Source organism: Orcinus orca, chromosome 2 (assembly GCF_937001465.1).
Source record: "Orcinus orca chromosome 2, mOrcOrc1.1, whole genome shotgun sequence".
Lineage (NCBI taxonomy): Eukaryota > Metazoa > Chordata > Mammalia > Artiodactyla > Delphinidae > Orcinus > Orcinus orca.
In genome coordinates this window covers 174,062,552-174,083,642 of record NC_064560.1, presented here as the reverse complement: position 1 = coordinate 174,083,642, position 21,091 = coordinate 174,062,552, and the positions used below count along the sequence as shown (strand labels likewise).

Sequence of the window (21,091 nt, the reverse complement as noted above, 5' to 3'; positions counted from 1 at the left end):
TCATGCAATGAACACTGCACATCCGGCACTTTGCTAGGCCCTGACTTTAGAATACTGTGGTCCCAGCCCTTAAGAGGCGTACAGTCTATTTCCATTTGATAAAAATGGGGCTAAATGTACCTCCTTTGTAGGTTTACTAAAGAAATTAAAGCTTCTAGCTCCATGCCCCAAACCTGACCTAAAATTCTTCCTTTCACTGAACCCAAGCTTTTTCTACTAGCTCTAGTTCTACCCTCTAGGAGCCACTCTGTTCCCGTGACAGACCTTCACATGAACATGGTATCACCGCAAGCGAGATCAGCAGGCAGGGACTGCGTGTGGAAAAGCCGGGCTGAGTTTAAGCCTGGACACCATCAAGCCTATCACACGTAGTCAGCGCAGATTATCTCTCAACCCCGTCTACTCGCCGTCACACACCACTTGCTCCTAGGAGGTGATCTACCCTCATTTGTTCAAATCAACCTTGAGCATCTGGGTACCCACGTGGCAATCAAGTGCAAAATGCGAAACTATGTTGCTCCACCACTCCCCCATCCATCCCAGAAATAACGCAAGGCAACGCCACCAAAATCTAAATGTCTGTTGGTGTTTGAAGGGGCTTCACGCAGGTGAGAACCAGTTTCTCTTCAACAGTGTGGCTTGCCGGGCTCACCAGGTTCGAGGAAGGAAGTGCCCTGGAAGGAAGCCAGGGCACTTTTCTGGATGAGAGGGACATTACGTGTCTTTCAGTGCTAATGACAGTTACAGTGCTGGAGACTTGCACAACCTCAGTAACCAAAAGAAGTACAGAAGCAGGAACCCTGTCTGCGAACATTTGCCCTTTAATTTGCATTTAAAATCAGTTTCTTTAAATATTTTAGTTACAAGTTCTGAATAGTGAAGACATAGGAGATGCTGCAGGCACTCAGTACTGGCTCCCACCCCTTCCCCTACCCCAACCCCCAGGCCTTGCTTCTTTGCTCAAAATACAAATGGGCACCCTGCACTAAATAAATGGCTCCCTGTGTCAAGTGTCAGCAGCCTCAGGCCTGGATGCAGTTGGATACGAAGCGATGAAGCCCAGTAGCTTTCATGACAAGACGTGTGCATTTAACCATCCTCCGAAGAATTCCAATGACTGTGTCCAGACCCAAGGCAGTACCTCGTAGGTGACATCGGCCATTTCCCCACTGTGCACTAGCATCTTGGGCTGGTTTCCACCACAATCCATCCTCTCCCAGACCTGTGTTCTGTGGAGGAAGCGCTAAGGCTCCGCTCCCTAAGGGCCATGATACAGGAAGGAACAGAACTGCCTCTTCAGCCCACAGGCTTAAACCAATGGAATTTAAAAGCTCAAGACAATGTGAGCCAGTCCACAGTATGCCTCCTTCACTCCAATCTCTACCAGGCGCCATCCAGCCCTTGGTTGTGACACGCTGTCTCCCTGCCATGTGCTAGAATCTGCTCTAGATGAGAATAATGTGGTAGAATGGTCCCAGTGGTCTGGAAAGGGCAGCACAACCACAGCTGGGCATGCTTGTGCCAAAATGGGTCTTCCTGGTACAAAGCTATGACGGAGAGTGTGAGGGCAGGCCTGGGCCCTGCTCCAGTCTCATTTATAACCTCTGACCTCAGAAGCTGTCCTCCCCCTCAACACTGCCTACCCATCCCCTGCCCCTCCAGATCCCCCAGCCTGTGCTTCCTGGAAGAGGTAGAAGAGGCAGCTTGAAGTCAGTGACAGCTGAGAATGAAGATGCCATTTAAGAAGCAAAGCAGCACCTCCTGGCCTGTGGTCAATACCTCCACACGGGTGGAACCGAGTAAGGACGTGCACAGCCAGGACAGAGGTTGCTCCGAGCTTGGGAGGCACAGCACCCTCCTAGGCATCTCTGGAGAACAGACTTTCAAGAGATAGAAACTTAATCACATGGTCCCCGGCAGTTTCCCTATGGTATACTGGACGGGGGAGAAGCAAAATCATCTCAGCGGAGGGCTAATGGAGAAAGGCAGGAATATTAATGAGCATCCATTAAGGCTCTCTCTCTCCCTCAAGCCTAAGGAAATCAGATATTCGAGGGTAAGAGAACGGCGCAGAGAGGGAGAGAGCCTGGCAGGAACACCAAGAGACCTGTGACTGCTGGTTACATAGTGCCCTGGTTTCCTTACTTGAGAACAACAGCATATGCCTGTCTGTCACCAGGCTAACCCGGGGCCCGTGAGGGGACAGGGAGAAGACTGGTTTTCAGTTCCTGCATGGTTGATGTGTAGGGCGCATGGCTTCCTCCTACAGGTCCAATAGGAGGACTCTGGGATCCTCTACCGCTGCCTTGATTTTCCGGAGGAAAGTCACGGCCTCTCTGCCATCGATCAGCCGGTGATCATATGTCAGGGCCACGTACATCATGGGCCGCACCTCCACCTACAGAGAAGAGAGGTCGACAGGTTTGTCTGCCCCGTTGTCTGCAGCGGGGCAGAGAAAGCCCAGATGAAAGGGGAGATGACACAGCACAGCCCATAGTTAAGTTCCCAGTTGCAGAGCCGTTCCTGCTTTGCTGCTTCTGGATACGTACAGCATATTCAAAGACCAAGCCCTACCCTGAGTGCAAAGCTCCCACACTCAAAGCTTAAACCAAGAAAACAGGAGTCTCCTTACAACTGCCTTTAAAAACACAAAACAAAAGAAAACAAAACACCATGCTCTGCCCTCTCACTTGTCTGCTGTCTACAGGGACGTTCCTCTTCAGTTCTGGCTGCCTGCAGTTGCTTCTTTGGGGTTATAGTAACAACAAAAAAATTTTTTTTTATCCTGGGGTCCACAAATTCTCTGAAACTCTATGCAAAGTTGGGTGTATGAGCATTTTCAGGGAAGATCTATGATTTTTAGATTGAAAAAGGAGTTAGTGACCCAAAAAGGTTCTAAACATAGGAGTCCCAGAAAACATTTTCCTACCAACATATCTTCTAGGGCCAGCTCCAGACCCTTTGCCCTCATTCCGTGAACTCCCAGAAAACCTCTAAGCCTCATCATTACAACTTGGCAGCTTGTAGATGGCTCTGCCCTGCTGTCCTCTGTTCCCCAGGAGCAAGGACCATGTCTTCAACTGTATCCCCACACTCTCTACAGCACCTAGAGAATGAAGCCTGTTGACTAGTCCCAGATGAAGGAGCAAGCTTTCTCAGCTCAAAGGTTCTCAAACTTTAACGTGCATCAGCATCATCTGTACTTGCTGCTTCACTAGGTCTCGGAAGGGGTCCAAGAATTTGCATTTCCAACAAGTTCCCAGGTGCTGCTACTCCACACACAATTTAAGAACCAGTGCCTCAGCTAGTAATTAGAAACTAGGAGATGCAACTTATGCCTGAAAGTATAGCGAATCTTTTATAATGAGCATCTAGTTAGACTTACCTCTCCTTATCGCCTAGCTGCTAGGACATTAATGGTGATGTTCCCTACCTTGCCTCCCACGACCACTGGCCTATCAACGATGGCATGCATGCCCAGGATGGCAGACTGAGGGGGGTTGATGATGGGCGTTCCAAAGAGTGAGCCAAAAACGCCTCCGTTGCTGATGGTGAAAGTACCACCATCCATATCTTCAATGGCAAGTTCATTCTTCCGGGCCTAAAAACAGATTTTACAATTGAAAGGTAAGGTCAACCCAGCTTTCTTCACCTAAAGGAAGTCCAGAAGGCTCATATCTAAGATCAACAATCCAAGGTCTAGCTTTAACGCGAAAGCATTCAGCTGAGATGCCTATGACTAGTGCTCCACCAGGGGAAAGGACTTCAGAATCTTTTCTTTTCTTTGGTTTCCTCTGATGAGCTCTTCAGTCGTAAGAGCACGATAAGCTCCACCAGGAAGCTGTACTTCAGCTCTCGCTTGTGACTGCTGTTCACAGGGGCCACACACTCCTTTCAGAAGAAAGTGAGGCTCCAGCTCCCTGAGCACCGCTCACTGGCCCAGCCTTCCCCAGGCTCTCTTCCCTGACCTGCCCAGCAGCTCATACCATCCTTTCTCTTTTACCTTCTCTCCCAGTTCACTGATGGTTCGCTCAATATCGGCATAATTCATAGTTTCCACATTCCTGATGACGGGAACCACCAGACCCTGATGAGAGTGAAAAGTTCTTTTCAGTTGCAAATTAATAGTACCCTTTATAGTTATAACTCTCTTGATTCAAGCCTATGGTCTCCCCTCCCCCAGAATATCCCCCAGACTCGTGATTAACAGAGTCTAAAATATTTAGGCTTGCCAGAGATAGAAGAACGTGGTATGGTCAAAAACAGGTTACTCTTCTAGTAACTCCCTTCTAAAAAGACAGAACTACAGGAAAGATCTCTCCCAGGGGTCTGCTTCTTCACACAGGTAAGGAGAGAGTCAAAGATCAGAGCTCCCCACTTCTTGCCCCAACATACCCGAGGCGTGGCCACTGCAACGCTGATGTCAATATAATCCCTATACACCACCTCTTTGGTTGTATCATCAATCACTATGAGAGAGAAAACACACATTACATACAACTCCCTAGGCCTAGGCTAGTGAGGAAAAATTTGCATTCATAGAGGAAAAAACCACGGTGCTTGGTACAGTGTGGGGTGACCAACTAGCACAAAACCCACCGCATTACAAGTGGCAGCTGACACTCCTCTTACTCCCATGCCAGCCAACTGTAACTTCCCCCAAGTGCCCTGACTAAGCATGAGCACGGGGCATCCGTTTCCTTGGCAGCCCTCAGAGGGATCAATACACAGGCTAACACAGGATAAGTATGTGCCAAAGTTCTTGTCAGCTAGCTCTACTCCAGCCCTCCCTTAGCTAACGGCAGGTTTAAAAAGTGTTCCCAAAAAGGGCAAATTAGTAAAGGAAGTGGGGGGATGGGGATGTTGCCCATTCTGCTGCCCACTCTCAACAAGAAGGCAAGCCTCTTTCTAGGAGACTCGGTAGGAAGCAGGGTGGTCTGAGAGAGCAAACCAGCAGCTAAAAATTTAGGTCTGGTGCTCATGAGAAAATACAGGCTTGGGAATCTTTTTCATAGAAAGTCTGCATTGTATTACAGATAAAAGACACCCCGGGAAAAGCATGTAAAGTGAGAAAGAGGTCAGGGGAACTCTGAGAAATGCCTACATGTATGTGTAGGCAGAAGCGATGGAGAGAGTCATCAGGAAGCATAAGAAGAACGGAAGAAATAAAGAGATACACATCAGGGTGAAACAAAGCCCTTCCACCCACCTTAGGGCACACCACTTGGCGGAAGGGACTAGGACTTCTATTTCTAGACTTTTAGGGACCCTGCACTGCTGAGGGTTTCAGAAGTGCCACTGTCCTCTCTAATCTTCCAGGGAACAGAGAATTGTCTCAATGGGAAAGAGAACTGCTTGTTAGGTCAACATTCCAATGATGTAGGTGAGCAAAAAGTAAGGAAAATGGGCACCAAGTCCAGGAAAGAGGGGCCAGGCCCAAGGCCTCCCAATGAGGTCCACTGACCAGAAATCAAAGGTCACCCTGGAGCTATGCCAGGTGTAAGAGTCAGGTCCCAAGATAATAGGGCTTGTGGGAGGGTGGGCATCAGCCAGAACACAAGTCTCCACACTGACACGAGAAGCCTGGATGGCTGGCCTGGCTCAGAACTGCCTGTCACCACAGCAGCTGCCAGGCTATGCACTGTGAAGAGAATCTGTTCTGTCCAGCTGCGGGGGAGGAGGTAATCATGACGTCCATTTGGGAAGGTGAGTCAAGAAATCCCCAGGGAAGGTACTCAAGTTTTCACACGTATGAAATAAGAAGTCTTAGTCTGTCGACCGCCGTCTTTGTGTCTGTGTGTGGGAGCAGGTGTGTGTTTACACGCACACCTCCCAGGACCTCTGTGATTCTAGCCACCACAAACTCACCTGCATTTACAACAGGCTGCTCCTGCAAGGCAAAGGCTGAGGCCTTCACGAATGCCGACATGAAGCCTAGTTTGAGGTTATGTTTCTTCAGAAAAGCATCTCTGTGCCGAGACCTCATCTCCTGGATGTTACTGCAAAGACACATTAACATTACAAAACAAACTGACCACAAAAGCAGCCTCAATTCTGACTTTCATACTGGTTTCTAACTCTGTGTACACAGCTGCATAAGCTTTATTCCCTTACTGTGGACCAACTACCTAAGTTCAAGTTTTGAAATAGTCCACTAGAGGTCAACACAATAACTTTATTCCTTTACAAAACCTGGACGCAAAGGAACCGGATCCAATCTGTCTTTAAGGTAGATTGAGCCCTTTACAGGGCTCCTCTGTGTTCCAGAAGTCAAAGATTTCAGTTACAGACAATATGAACGAGAGCTCAGACAGCACAGCAACATCCTCACCCTGGACAAGAAAGTGACTTCCAGCTACACTACAATCATGAGCCATCCACACCGAAAAAAGCTTTTTTTTAAGCATAAACAAAGTCCGCAAAGTAAGCACCATTCTTTTTGTCTCATTTATTTTCAAAATACCACCAAACCTGATTATGACTTCCTTGTGACATTCCTCCTGTCTCCTAACTAGTGAAGATGAAATAAACCCCAAAGCCCCACAGGTGCATGGGCTTCATGGGAGCAAAAGCAGTCATGACTATCTGTGGATGGGTATAATCCAGTGTTGTTTTAGGCTCACGAGAAAGTCAGTAGATTCATTCATCTCCCCAGAGTTAGCAGTTCCATCCGCTTGTTCCTTCTACCGTTTTTTTTTTTTTGTGGTACGCGGGCCTCTCACTGCTGTGCCTTCTCCCGTTGCGGAGCACAGGCTCCAGACGCGCAGGCTCAGCGGCCATAGCTCACGGGCCCAGCCACTCCGCGGCATGTGGGTCTTCCCAGACCGGGGCACGAACCCGTGTCCCCTGCATCGGCAGGTGGACTCTCAACCACTGCGCCACCAGAGAAGCCCCCGTTTGTTCCTTCAAACAGGTACTAACACCCACCACACGTGGGGGTCAATGCAGGGCACCAAGATATAAAGATAATAAAGACACAGTTCCTGCTGTTAAGATTAGTTTGATGGACGTGGTTTCCCTGGTATTTAGAAAAGTGACCATGTGCGGATCTAAGCTTTTTAAAGTACAAGCAGCAAGGCCCCTAAGAAGCCTTTGCAAGGTGACCAGTCTTTGTTCCTTCGGGGCTGGTTTTTCACATACATACAACACATGTGCAACAGAGTTAGTGGGAAATGGCTTTCCCATCATTTTGCTGCAGAAACCTCTGTATTTATGGGAATACAGTTCCGAGATGGAAATCGAATTTAACTTTATCTTAGGCCCAAATGCTCAATTCTCCCTTTCTCTCTATAATGGCCTAATTTGACATTAGCACGAAAGATAAGATGATATAACTTTAACTCCCCCCTTTAGACCTTTTGTTTTTTAAAAGGGAAGTTTTCCTAGGGAGACTGATTGGTTTTAAAATGTTTTGTTTTCCTGAGTCTAACCTCATTTAGTGCTAGGATTACCACCCTAAAGACATTACTGGTTCCCAAGACACAAGAGCTGCAGAAGAGGGAAAGAGGAGTGATAAACATCTCTGCTCTCAAAACTGCCCAAATGCTATTGTCTGGTCATTAAGTAGTTTCTATTTCAGAGCTCTGCCCTTGCAGGCAGAGGCTGGGACAACAGGGGAGAGGAGAAGGTCTCAGAAAGGCCCCTTATGGGTTAGCTGATCAGTGCAAGACCCAAAGGGCACTCAATCTAAACCAGATTACTGACTGCAGTAAGACCCCAGGCCATCATTAAGTGACACTTCGATTAGCTGCTGAAAGGAGATCCAGCTATTGTACTTACCTTCAATCAAAGCTGTTGGGCCAACTGCATCTTTCAAGGCCACAAATATTTACATGTTTTGTCTTAAGGAATTGGGTAGAATTTCAAAGCCCAATTCGATTTGTGTACAATTTGGCCCTAATGCACTGAAACATAAGCTGCAGCCCTTGTGATTCATTAGTCAAGGTCCTTCCCTACATCCTATGGATAGGAGAGAAATCTTTGGCTTGAATGACATCCAGTCTTTTGGGAAGCTTCACAATAGAATGTACGACATCTAGTGAAATGGGCCACAGAGTCCTACTCTGTGAGTGCCACAGCACACTCCCCTCTCTACACTTCTCAGACTCCTTCCAAAGGAGACCAATTTCCTTAATGAAATGTAGATTCACAGACTAAACACTTGGGACAAAAATAAAAAACAAAGAGATGACCTGAAGACTTGATGATTTCACCTCCTGTATTAACTACGAACTCTTACCCTGGCACTTAAAACATTCTGAAGTATGGATCCAACTTTCTCTACCATTCTTTCTTACACATATTTCTCACAGCGATTATTTCTCAAATGTGTCATGTACTTTCCTGTCTGTGCCAGGTCCATATTGTTAACATCTTCTGGAATGACCTTCCTCCACTATGTCAAAGTGCTAGTCGTTCTTTAAGGTCTATTAAAAATCTCTTTCCTCCAGGAAGCCTTTCCTGATCCCTACCTCCACCCTGTCACCTCATAAACAAATGATCTCATTCTCTTCTCCACTTCATATGTTTTGTATCCTCCTGATACTGACACTAGAGATTTTACTTTCTATTTATCTAAGCAAGATGGTAGCTCTATGAAGGTAAGGGCTCTTTTTCACTCATCTTTGCATCCCCCTCAAATATAGTGTAATATACTGTGCACAGTAAGCACTCAAAAACTGTTTGTTGACTTTAACTACATTCTCTTCCCTACAGTCCTGACACCTATAAACATCAAAGTCTTGAAGAAGATAAGTGAGTCAACGATTAGCTCACTACAGAAATGGGTATACTGAATTAGCCCCTTTGGTTAATTCTGAAGTTTTTCTTTAAAAGCACAACTTGCTTCCCATTTCATTATCAAAGCTGGGAAAGGTGAAAGATACGACAAGCCTATGCCTTTCCACCCACTCAATTCTGAGTCGCTTAGGAACACACATAAGGAGCAGTCCCAGTGAGAAGGAAGCAGGGTACGGCGCCTGACTCTGGACACGCTGTCAAGTGATTCTGTATCCCTAGGGGAGCCTTGTCAGCCTGGATGCCCTATCTCTCTACTTGTCAGCTCGACAGTAGTCATTAGATTTTAAGACTATTACCAGCCTCGTTTATCAGAAATCACAAGATTCAGGTATAAAAGTAAAAGGCTAAGTTTTTTAGGTCACAGAGGAGGCAGGCACAGTATTAGGAAAGTAGATTAGAGAGTGAAACCAGTGGGTCACTCTGTATAAGTCAACAAGCACTGCAAAGAAGTACTTCTTTCCTGTTAAGTTAGTTATAGAATCAGCACTAGGTAGGGACTTGGGCAAGTTCAAGTGTTCTCCAAGAAAATGGGCACAGGGAGGAAGAGGACTAGAGCTCTCACCTCATGTCAATCTCATTGAAAGTGGTAAGCATTGCGCAGGTATTCTGAGCCTCCTTCAGACGCTGAGCAATGCGCTGCCGCATCCTATTCATTTTCTCCTGAAAGGGAAAGTGGGACAAGTATTGACCACCTGGTCTCTCTGGAACTAACCCTTCACACTTAGTCTGAGGGAGCACTGGGCTTCCTAGGAGTGGATAAGGACAGACTGTAGTATCTAAATACAGGGAGAGATCCAGGCTTCCTCTTTCCTGTGGTGGCCTTGCTCCTCTGTGCAAGAACAAGGAAACACAAACTACCCACTCAGATGTGCCTGAAGTTTGACCAAGAATAGAGGCCTACAACAAACACATGAAAAGATGCTCAACATCACTAATCATTAGAGAAATGCAAATCAAAACTACAATGAGGTTATCACCTCACACTAGTCAGAATGGCCATTATCAAAAAATCTACAAACAATAAATGCTGGAGAGGGTGTGGAGAAAAGGGAACCCTCTTACACTGTTAGTGGGAATGTAAATTGATAAGCCACTATGGAGAACAGTATGGAAGTTCCTTAAAAAACTAAAAATAGAACTACGATATGACCCAGCAATCCCACTACTGGGCATATACCCTGAGAAAACCATAATTCAAAAAGAGTCATGTACCACAATGTTCACTGCAGCACTATTTACAATAGCCAAGACATGGAAGCAACCTAAGAGTCCATCGACAGATGAATGGATAAGGAAGATGTGGCACGTATATACAATGGAATATTACTCAGCTATAAAAAGAAATGAAATTGAGTTATTTGTAGTGAGGTGGATGGACCTAGAGTCTGTCATACAGAGTGGAGTCAGAAAGAGAAAAACAAATACCGTGTGCTAACACATATATATGGAATCTAAAAAAAAAATGGTTCTGATGACCCTAGGGGCAGGACAGGAATAAAGACACAGACGTAGAGAATGGACTTGAGGACATGGGGAGGGGGAAGGGTAAGCTGGGAAGAAGTGAGAGAGCGGCATGGACATATATACACTTCCAAATGTAAAACAGATAGCTAGTGGGAAGCAGCCGCACAGCACAGGGAGATCAGCTCGGTGCTTTGTGACCACCTAGAGGGGTGGGATGAGGGTGGGAGACGCAAGAGGGAGGGGATATGGGGATATACGTATGCATATAGCTGATTCACTTTGTTATACAGCAGAAACTAACACAACATTGTAAAGCAGTTATACCCCAATAAAGATGTTTCTATTAAAAAAAAAAAAAAGAATAGAGGCCTCGGATATGGTTTGATTTAAAAACCAAAACCAATTTATGGAAGAGTGTGGGGTAGGGCTAGCCAGCCCAGGAGTCATTGCACAAAGGGAAATTTCTGGTAATAAAGACTTGCACGAGAATAGCTACTGGTGGAATGGAAACTCAGAGGCAACAAACTTTTGAGGCTATAGTATTTTTAGGAGGTATTCTCAGGCAGAGGAACCCACCCTCTTGACCATACTTCCTTGAGGTCTTATGTCTGCTCCTGACTGCCACTGGGTAGCCCTCACCTAAGTATCCCGGAAGTATAGGAATAGAGCTCACTAAACCACCTCTCCGAAGTATGCGTTATCGTGGGAGGGAAGGGATGCGTCACTAGGCTACCATCCCCTGCGTATATCTTACTCACCCACAGCATTTCACTGCTGGCATAACAAAGTGGGAAAAACCAATGGACAAGTGTTCAGAAGACCTCTGGTTCTAGTCCTGTCATCTGACAGTCATGTCACTGAACAAGTCGCACCCTAAACTCAATTTCCTTGTCAAGGCCAAGGGAATCAGCTGCCAGCCATTCAAACGTAGGCAGAGCATACCCACTCCATTAATCTCAGCACTGCCCCTCGGCTTCTTTCTTGGAAGTGGTCCTCAGAGACTTACCCGATGTTCTGAACGCAGACCTGTGCCAGCTCCTGGCTCAGCTACTGGAGGGGCAGCAGTGGGTTTTACGGCAGACACTGAAAATGAAGAAAGGGTACACTGCATCAGAAAATGAGAAACATTTACTTGAGTACATGCCAGTGCTTTCATACCGTACTGTCACTTAATCTTCAAGATATGCTGAGGTGAATTACTATCATTCCTACTTCACGAACGAACAATCTGCTCAGAGAAGTTAAATAACTAGCCTAAAGTCACACAGCTATACACTCAGCTAAAAAGCTGAGATGCAAACCCTTTGTATCAGGTCTTCTGATACAAAGTCTAGAATTCTTTCTACAAAGCAGACAGTGGAGCCTGTTCAGAGCCGTAATTAGTCTTAGACTGTGAGGGAACATGACATAAGATGAGATGTTGTTCTCCCACATAAAGACACGTGGGAGCCAGAGGCTTACCTGGTTTGCTAGTGAGAGGTTGTGAGGGCGAGGGCACTGGTGGCATCTGAGTGGGTATAGATGCTGCAGGGGGAGGAGGAACTGCCGATGCTGCAGGTTCTGCTTTTGGGGCTGCGGCAGCAGGAGCTTCGGCTGGCCTGGCCTTAGCAGGAACAGCTGAAAAACAGGAAAAATAGATGCCATTGGCACTATCTAGAATGGAAAGCAACCAAATTGCAGATACTAAGTAGAATTTAGCAGCAAAAGCTCTATCTCCAATCAATTAACAAATGATTCCTGAGTATTTGCTATACATGTAAAGCTTTGAGATACACAGAATGATTTAAGGCACTATGCTTCTATTCCCCAGGGCTCCTAGATGTCCTACGTTAGATAACTGACTTAATTCAGCTGCCTTCCTGATTTCACAAATATCTACTGATCATCAAATTCAGCCAGTACTTTCAAAGCACCTACTGAAGTCCATGGTAATGTAAACTTCAAAGCAAAAGAAACCCAGGTAATTTAAGATGTTAAAATACACACATAAGAGCAACACCTTTCTAGTTATGGTAATACTGATCGTCTCCTCTTCTATTTTAACATCCCATGTGGGAGAATACTCTTAACTATTAAAACTTAAAAGTTTAAATAATCAAGGGCACATTTAGACTGAAGACTTCAAAGCATTTTATCTAGGGTAACTTTATAAACCAATGAGGTGGTCAAGCAATATAAATTCACAACTTTAAATATTTTTGATTTTACCAATTTGGACATCACATCTGGGTTTACATTTAAATTAGAAGAACATTCTCTTAAGGAATGATCAGAAGATGAAATTCTCCAACTAGAAGAATCAATCTTATCCCCTAGCCTTCTACTGTATGTTGTTTCCATTCTGGGCTTCTGGTCTTGCCCTGATCAATCATAACGATGTAATCTACCATCTTTCTGCTTAACTATCTTAACAATGAAAAAAATACTTTAGTAGTTACAGCATTTAATTAAGAATCAGAAAGTTCTTTTCTAATCTCTAATACTGGCTGTGAGATCCAGTACAAATTCATTTCCTTATTTCTCATTTCTTCCCAAGAGAAATCCAACTCTCCCTAAAAAATGTTATGAGAGAATAGATATGAAAAAACTACACCAAATTCTCTATAACAGACAGGATGAAATACTACTTCTCGTTTTAGAAGAGTGGCTCCCAGCCCTAGCTGTGTATCAGAATCACTTGGAGAACATTAAAAACAACAACAACAACAACAACAATGAAAACTATGATAAGATAACCAGGATCTGAAAACCCCAGATTTAATATATCAGAATCCCTGGGACTCAGAATCTAGGCATTTGTATTATTTTTAAAGCCTCCATGTGACTCTGACGCCAGGATTGGGGTGGGGGGAAATCACTGTCTTTAGAATCTTCTTCATTCCTATTTAAGAAAAGGTCCAGCACAATAAAGAACAGAGTATTATGAGCTTTATTTTTTTAATACCCTTTTCTTCTAAAACTTGACATTTAAAGTTCACAATATAAATAGCTCCCCTCTTACTGCCTCAAAAAGGGCAGAGGGAATGCCAAATGGTCTTTGAGGTATCAAGGAATTAGTATATTATGCTCAGCCCCAGTTCCAAGGGGGAACACTGGAGACCTTGACAACCAGGAGAACTTCTTTACCGCCAGTTTTCCTGAGTGTGAAAAGAGGAGTGCCTCCTTCTACTTTTCCCCCATCAGGTACCAAAAGAGCTTCAATCATGCCATTTGCTGGTGATGGAACCTGCACAGATGTCTTGAAAAGAAGACAGATGGAGAAAGAGTCCAAATTTTTACTCAGCATTAGAAAATTAATTGTATAGAATCTCAAATGAGTCACAAGAGTTGCAACACAGATACACAAGACCCTGTATATAGAAACACCAAGGCCACACTTTCAGAGTAAGAGTAATCAATGCTACTGTGAAGATTCACCCTTTCTGTCCTTTCTCAGAACACTAAAGCAAGATTCAGTTAATGTGTTTCCAAGTGATACATAAAAACAACTGGAAACAGCTCATGCACACACACACAAAAGCTATAAAACTAAAGCTATTAAAGTACATAGTACATACACCTAGAACAATCTAAAATTAAACTTTTAATGTTTTCTTTTTAATGAGCTATTCCAACAATTTTACAACTGAGGCAGTTAAAAATTATCTATAACCAACAGTTAAGTCCCTGTTCCTTTCATTAGGTTAAGAAACCAAGGGGAGACCATGAAAAGTTGGTACTAATAGGACAAGCCTACCTTGTCAGTTTCAATCTCACAAACCACTTCATCTTCTGCAACTGTGTCTCCAACAGCTGAAAAGATAGTCAAAGGCTACCTCTTAGGGTGCAGGGGGGAACCCTCCAGTAGCCACAAAATCCCCATTGGCAGGTGTGTTACAAGACCCCTTTCCTAAAGCCAGGGGAAAGTACACTGCAGGTAAAGAAAAGGGTGGAGCCACTGATTATCGTGGGGGTAAAGGGGACTTTTCAAAAGTATTTAAACTTAAGTGAGAAGGCACTAAATCTTACCTTTCTCCCACCTGACATCCCCTTCTGTGACAGATTCTGCAAATGCTGGGGTATTGACTGTAATCACATCATCCTCTAGTAAAAGAGGGGGAAAAAAAATCACATAGTCCACATTTCTCCTTTTTAATTTTTTTCTTTAATTAAATTCAGTCAATTGTTGTTCTTCCCATTAAAACTCCATTCCCAATAAGGTAGGGAGCTGAAGGTACTTACTGCACACAGCTGTAGTTCTGAAAAAGCGAACACTGAAGACACTACCGCTGTTAATGCTAGAAAACAAACATAAAAGTAAACTCCTTTAACAGGTGATTCACTCATTTTAGTCTAGATAAGGCATCACGGGTCACCTTCTCTTTTTTATTTTCATTTTTTAAATTTTTATTGGAGTATAGCTGATTTACAGTGTTGTGTTAGTTTCTGCTGTCAGCAAAGTGAACCAGCTATACATACATCCACTCTTTTTTAGATTCTTTCACCTTCCCTTTATTTTTTATTATTATTAGTTTATTTTTTCTGCGGTACGCGGGCCTCTCACTGTTGTGGCCTCTCCCGTTGCGGAGCACAGGCTCCGGACGCGCAGGCTCAGCGGCCATGGCTCACGGGCCCAGCCGCTCCGCCGCATGTGGGATCTTCCCGGACCGGGGCACGAACCCGTGTCCCCTGCATCGGCAGGCGGACTCTCAACCACTGCGCCACCACGGAAGCCCCACCTTCCCTTTAAATCAGTGATTCTTGACTAGGAGTGCCCATCAGTGTTACCTGGGAGAACTTTTTCAAAGCATACATGTCTAGGCCCCATTCCCAGAGATTCTGACTCAGCATGTCTAGAGCAAAGCCTGGATGACTTGGGTGCCTTAAACAGTGAGTCCCTTGGGTGAGTGAAATGTGCTGCAGTGAAATGCCAGCTCTCCCAGAACAGATCTAGTTTGGGTCTTTGAAGAAAAAGATAGCATCTTGGCCCTTTGCATACCCACCAAAAGGACTCGGCTTCCTGATGACGTTTTTTTCTTAACTAAATGCAAGTAAGATAAATTGTGTGTCCTCAGGGTACATGCCACTGTGCCACATACAACAGAATTTCTGTCCACACGATTATAGATTTATATAGGACAGCAAGATGAGACAGTTAACAAGTAAAACAAGGTGTTATATGCAAAACAAACAAACAAACAAAACACCAAAAAACTGATACAGTATCTCCTAATCTGTTCTCTTGCCAGGAGGCAGCATATCAGTCCATTCTGGACTCATTCAAGAGGAACTTCAAAAGAGCAAGGTAGGGCTTCCCTGGTGGCGCAGTGGTTGAGAGTCCGCCTGCCGATGCAGGGGACACGGGTTCATGCCCCGGTCTGGGAAGATCCCACATGCCGCGAAGCGGCTGGGCCCAGTGAGCCATGGCCGCTGAGCCTGCGCATCCAGAGCCTGTGCTCCGCAATGGGAGAGGCCACAACAGTGAGAGGCCCGCGTACCACAAAAAAAAATATATATATATTACCTTGTATGCACAAAATCATTAATAGTGGTTACCACTGGAGAGTGGGAAACGTAGATATATATGGTATCTATGGTTATCTGTTACATACACACACATTTTGGAAGAGTGATTTGGACTGATGGGGACTTTCACTTTCTACACTTCAGGACTGTTTGAATATTCTACCATAAGCATCTTTATAACAGAAAAGTGTAACAGATTTAAGTTGCCTTTTGATATTTTTATTTTTATAATTTCAAAATAACTATAAGGTCTATGTAAAATCAAGGGGAAAATGTATGTTATTAAAAAAATACAGAACACAAAGTGTTCTGCCAACAGTTTACAACCATGTATAGGTACATGTTCGTAGGCAAGAACTAACAGGTAATGTATAAATGCAGAGACTGCTCTCTGAGGACACCCGAGAACATGGAGCACTGGCTGCCTCTGGGAAGAGAAACTTGGTGGCACCGGAGAACAGGAAAAAATCTTCTCATGGACACTCATTTTACTTCTGAACCATGTAAATTTATAAGCTATTAAATAAAAACATAAAACCAAAAATAGTTTTACAATAAAAGATTTTTAAGTAAAATGGGTACCTTATTCATGAAAAAAGACAATATACAACACAAAAACAGTTATTAGAGTAATACCCTAATGTGTGATCCTTATCCCTCAAAGTTTAGGGTATTTTAAAATAATTTACTTTTGAATAGTTATTTATTGCATTTATTGCATAGGATTTGTGGCTGCTCCACCTTTCATTTAAACTGCAGATGAGTAACACATTTTGAATCTCCCTAAATAACTTTTAAATTACAAAAGTATTAGATGTTAACAGTAGAATACTTAGAAACAGCAAAAAGAACATTTACAATGGGATTATGCTTGTAATGCACAGTGAAGAAGGAGCCAATCTGCTCACCCTTCATTTTGAAGATCCTACCTGTAGAGAAAATAGCTTGACAGCTGCTCAACAGGTAACTAAAGAGCATCCTCTTACCACCACCCTGAAAATACTTGGAATGCAAAGTAGCATTAAGCAACATTCATAAGCAGAAGTTAATCTGAAACACACATGGGTGGCCTTTCCCCAAACTTTGCATTATGCAATAATAGCATTCCCTCTGAACTAGGCAAAGTCCCATGACTCAACTGACTAGTCTGCTTTTACTGTTTCTAAAATGAGTAACCATGCAACCAAACAGATGCTCTTAATCTCCACAATAAATGTAACCTCCAGTCCCTCAGCTTCACTTGTATCCAACCAGAATATTTAGGAGCACCTTTCTATATCTATTCCCGTAAAAAGAGGATTCCAGCTTCACTTTCATTATAATCTAAACACCTCAGGACAGACACACTCCTGGTCCAGCACTTAACATGGGGCTGAAGCTCAAGCACATGTCATAAATTAACATCAAGATTAGGTAGAGGGACTCAACATAACCAGCTTGATTACTGGGCTTGAAAGACAGTTAAGACAGCAGATGGTTCAACTGCTGTCTTAAATACCCCATGTCCACATATCTGTGCTTCCCAGTGATACTTACACAGTCTTCCTGCTGTCAGGGTAACCTGGTCCCTGACATAAGGAGATCCCTGCAAGAAACAAAACAACTCTTAACCAACAACTCTTTATCTTATACAGGATACCTGCTGGGAATGGAAAAGAAGTCTGTTCACCCCCTAACTCTGAGGTAGAACAGGATCAACAGCAGGCAACAACATAATCTTTATCACACAGAGTCCTGCTTCTTAAACTTTTCCACCATAGCAATAGTAATGGCAGAGAACAACAGGCATGTGGGACTTCGGGTGGGAATGGCTTTGAGGAAGAAAGGGGAGAATTCTATAATCTCATTTATCTTAAAACTCATAAACTTTCATTATCCCTTTATGTTTTCATAATAAAATGCTCTACTCCCCAAGACTTCAAATACAATTGAAGCTTGAAAAAGACACATGATGGCTTATCCTGTGACTACATATAGCCTAATCAGAGAAGCAGTGGGAATGTTTGATCTGAGTTTGTTTCCCTGGTTACTTAAAATGCACTGAGCAGGAAGTCTTGTTGCCTGAACCCCAGTAGCAAAGACTAGGCTACTTCAGGCCTAAGGTCTCCAGCTTGCTCTAGGACCGAGCAAATCATTGTCCCTCCTTTCAGTTTATTGTCTTCCTACACTCTTCCCGAGGCCTTCCACTCTGGTCATACTCAACAAGGTGGGAGCTCCTTTCTGCCCCACCAATTGTCCTTATCACAGATAACTGCACTTCTTCAACTGACAACTAATTACTATATCTGCTTCACCTGATTATATTCTTTCATGTGTCTTATTTTTTCAGATCTATTAACAACTCTTTCTGAACCACGGGCACGGTAAACACCAAATGGGAGACAATTCTCTCTTGTGCCCTCCTCCTTACAAATACCCCCAGGGTTTCAGAGGCAAGTTAAGTCACCTCTATATCCAGTAACCAATGATGCTGCAGTACAAATCCCAAACACAGCATATATTTGAGCTAGAACAGTCAGCAGCCCTTACTGATTTTTGGAACCCTAACTCCAATTTAGAGTTCATCCTATAGCAAGTTTCATTTGTACAGCGTTTAAGAGTTTATAAAAAGCTTTCACGTAATGACCTCATTTTGATTTTTGTGTCTCACAACTCCCTGAAGTGGAACGACCATCTGCCATTACTCCCGTTTCATATATAAGCAGGGCTTCTGGAGGTTAAGTGACTAGCCCAAGGAGAAGCCCTGAACCACAACGCAAACCCCAAATACAAGGCTCTCCCCATTGTCCTGCCAATCTATGAAGTGGAGAAAATGTTTACTGACATTTTTCAAAATTCCAAGTTAAAAAGTTTATTACTGAGAGTCCACTATGAGCGAACACTGTGCTAGGTGCCTATGATCTCATGACTCTAAGGATAAAGTCCAAAAACTTTCCATATTCCTGTCTAGCCCTCCCAGACAGGCTTCCTTTCCATTTCTATGACCGGTCAAGTCTCTTCCTGCCTGAAAACCTTTGCACAAGCAATCCCCTTTGTTTAGAATATCGTTCTCCTGGCCAACTCCTATGTATTCTTCAAGACTTAGCTTAAATGTCACTTCTTTGGGGAAGCCTTTACTGACGTTGCCACCGCACTCTCCACCCTCCCAAGCCTGGCTACATCATCCCATCCTCTCATTACACTCCACTTCTCCTTTATAGTAATCACAATGTAATTATGTCCTTAGGTATGCATAAATATTTATTTGTTTTCTCTCCAAGTAGCCCCTAAGATCCTGGAGGGTAGAGACCACCTCTATCCCTGTCACGTAGCACACTGCCTGGCATGTAGTAAGAATTCAATAATCTGTTGATTATATGAGTAAATGATAACATGGTGGGTTAGGAGTTCGGGCTGAGGAATAGGCAGACCTGGCTTGACCAATAGTTGGCTGCATCACCTTGGTCAAGGCACTTAACCTCTCTTAAGTCTTGAGTTATACATTTGTAAAATAGAGAAAACACCTCTTTTACTCTTTCTTGATGATTAACTGAAAAAATGCACAGAAAGCACTCAGAACAATGCCTGGCACACAGAATGCCCACAATAAGATCAACTCATTCAACAAATACTTATGCCACGCATATAAAGAACTGTTGAGATAAAACCTAAATTCTCGCTAGTCTCTATGCCATCTTCTATCTCATGCCACTCTCTCCCTCAACTAAAATGCTCTGGCCAAACCACCCTTTTTCCAGTTCCAAAATACTGCCAAGCTTTTCCCTCCTCAGGGACTTTGTACATGCTATTCTCTTTCTTTCTCCTGCTTTTCATCCGGCTGGCCTGTCACATCCTCTGGGTCACAGCTTTAGTGTCCAGCTTCGTATGTTTCCTTCTCAGCATTTAACCAAGATTCACAATAGTTCACTTGTTTAGCAATTTACATTTTGTCTTTCCCACTAGACTGTAAGCTCCAGGAGGGCGAGAACCCATCACTGCTGGATCCCTTGTGAGGGCCTAGCATGGTGCCTGACACTCAGCAGATACTGAGTAGCTAAGTGCTAAATGAATAAATGATAGCTGTTATTAAACAACACCTGTTTCACTTCTATCTATCTGAACATGATGCGAAGAAACACAGGCACCCCGATTTCCTCGCATACTGCTCTGCCCAGGAGGAGAGCATTTTAGGTGACGGCAAGGGCAGAACTTACCAGGCAGGGAACGTCTCCCTAGAGGGCAGTTCCCCTGTTGAGAAAGAAGACATTATCGACGTCACCCAAGACGAAAGGGGAGAATAAACAGCTTTCTCTTTCAAGCACAGACTCAAAGCTGCCCAGGTGCCGGTGACAGGCGAATCTCATGACTCCAAAAGGTGAAGGCAACAGCCTGGGCGGGCTCTCAGTCCGTCAGCACACGGGGCCTGCCAAACTATCTCAACTTCCCAACCGGATTGATATCCACCAACTTAAACAAAAAGGAAACGGGCCCCCAAATCCCGTCGGGGCTTCCGCGGCGCCTCCTCCCGAACTCTGAGTCTCGTGCGGGGGCGGGCGCGGCTCTAAGGCGGCTCCTCCGCCGGGGCGGAGGGTGGGGTCCAGCAAGGGACGGGGCGCCGGCTGTCTCGGGAAAGCGACGGGCCGGTGAGCTCCGCAAGACGGCCCCGAGGGCAACAGCGGCTCTGGGCCGCCCAGCCCGCGGCCTCCGAGTCCCGGTGCCCTTGGTGCCCGGCCTGGCCGGGGCGCCACGCCCCTGCCCCCAAGCCGCCCGTCCGCCGCCGGCGAGTTTCTCACCCGCCGGGGCCCCGGCCCGGCCGTACCATACCTTCTGGAAGGCGGAGAGCGAACGGCTGAACGCCCGGGACAGGAAGCGGGACCGGGACAGCATCGCGCCGGCGGTGGCGGAGGCGGCGGAGCGGAGGGCAGGCGGCCACCGGATATAGGGCCCGGCAACAACCGGAAGCGGGGCGGGCCGCGGCACCCGCCGCTCGGGGAGGGGTGTTCGGAGCGAACCACTGGCGGGCGGGGGGAACCGACGGGCAGCGCGGAGCTGCCACCGCCTCAAGCCAGCTGTCCGCGCTGGTGAGGCTGCCGCGCTGCCAGCCGGCCGGGGCCGGTCCTCCCGAAGGTGCCCCTCTGTCCTGGCACCCAGGGGCACCGCGCCGTTCCTCCTCTGCACTACCGGAAAAGAGCCGAAGGCGGCATGGTCTTCGGACTCGGACCTTGGCAGACTTGCCTGCCTTATCTTACACTTGTGTGGCCTCGGGCAGGTGACATTGCCTTCCTAAGCCTCAGGTTCCTCAAATATTGAAAAAAGCAATAATCACTTGCCTCGCTCCCTAACA

General features: G+C 45.2%; 1 protein-coding gene across 2 annotated transcripts; it reads right to left on the bottom strand.

Annotated features, from left to right (window-relative positions):
* Nucleotides 1-803: 803 nt before the first annotated feature.
* Nucleotides 804-20,704, bottom strand: DLST (dihydrolipoamide S-succinyltransferase). Of its 2 annotated transcripts, XM_004262243.3 has the most exons (15): nucleotides 20,572-20,704; nucleotides 19,962-19,995; nucleotides 17,305-17,353; nucleotides 14,485-14,540; nucleotides 14,272-14,346; nucleotides 14,000-14,055; nucleotides 13,390-13,501; nucleotides 11,725-11,880; nucleotides 11,270-11,346; nucleotides 9,362-9,459; nucleotides 5,869-5,999; nucleotides 4,396-4,469; nucleotides 4,004-4,087; nucleotides 3,434-3,601; nucleotides 804-2,398 (listed from the first exon to the last, which is right to left on the bottom strand). In XM_004262243.3, the coding sequence occupies exons 1-15, from the start codon at nucleotides 20,632-20,634 to the stop codon at nucleotides 2,264-2,266; spliced, it is 1,368 nt and encodes a 455-aa protein (XP_004262291.1). In that variant the 5' UTR covers nucleotides 20,635-20,704; the 3' UTR covers nucleotides 804-2,263. The 2 variants fall into 2 exon arrangements, with proteins under 2 accessions (XP_004262291.1, XP_049562688.1); XM_049706731.1 differs by lacking the exons at nucleotides 13,390-13,501; nucleotides 14,000-14,055 and having other exon boundaries at nucleotides 20,572-20,702.
* Between the last annotated feature and the right edge of the window lie 387 nt (nucleotides 20,705-21,091).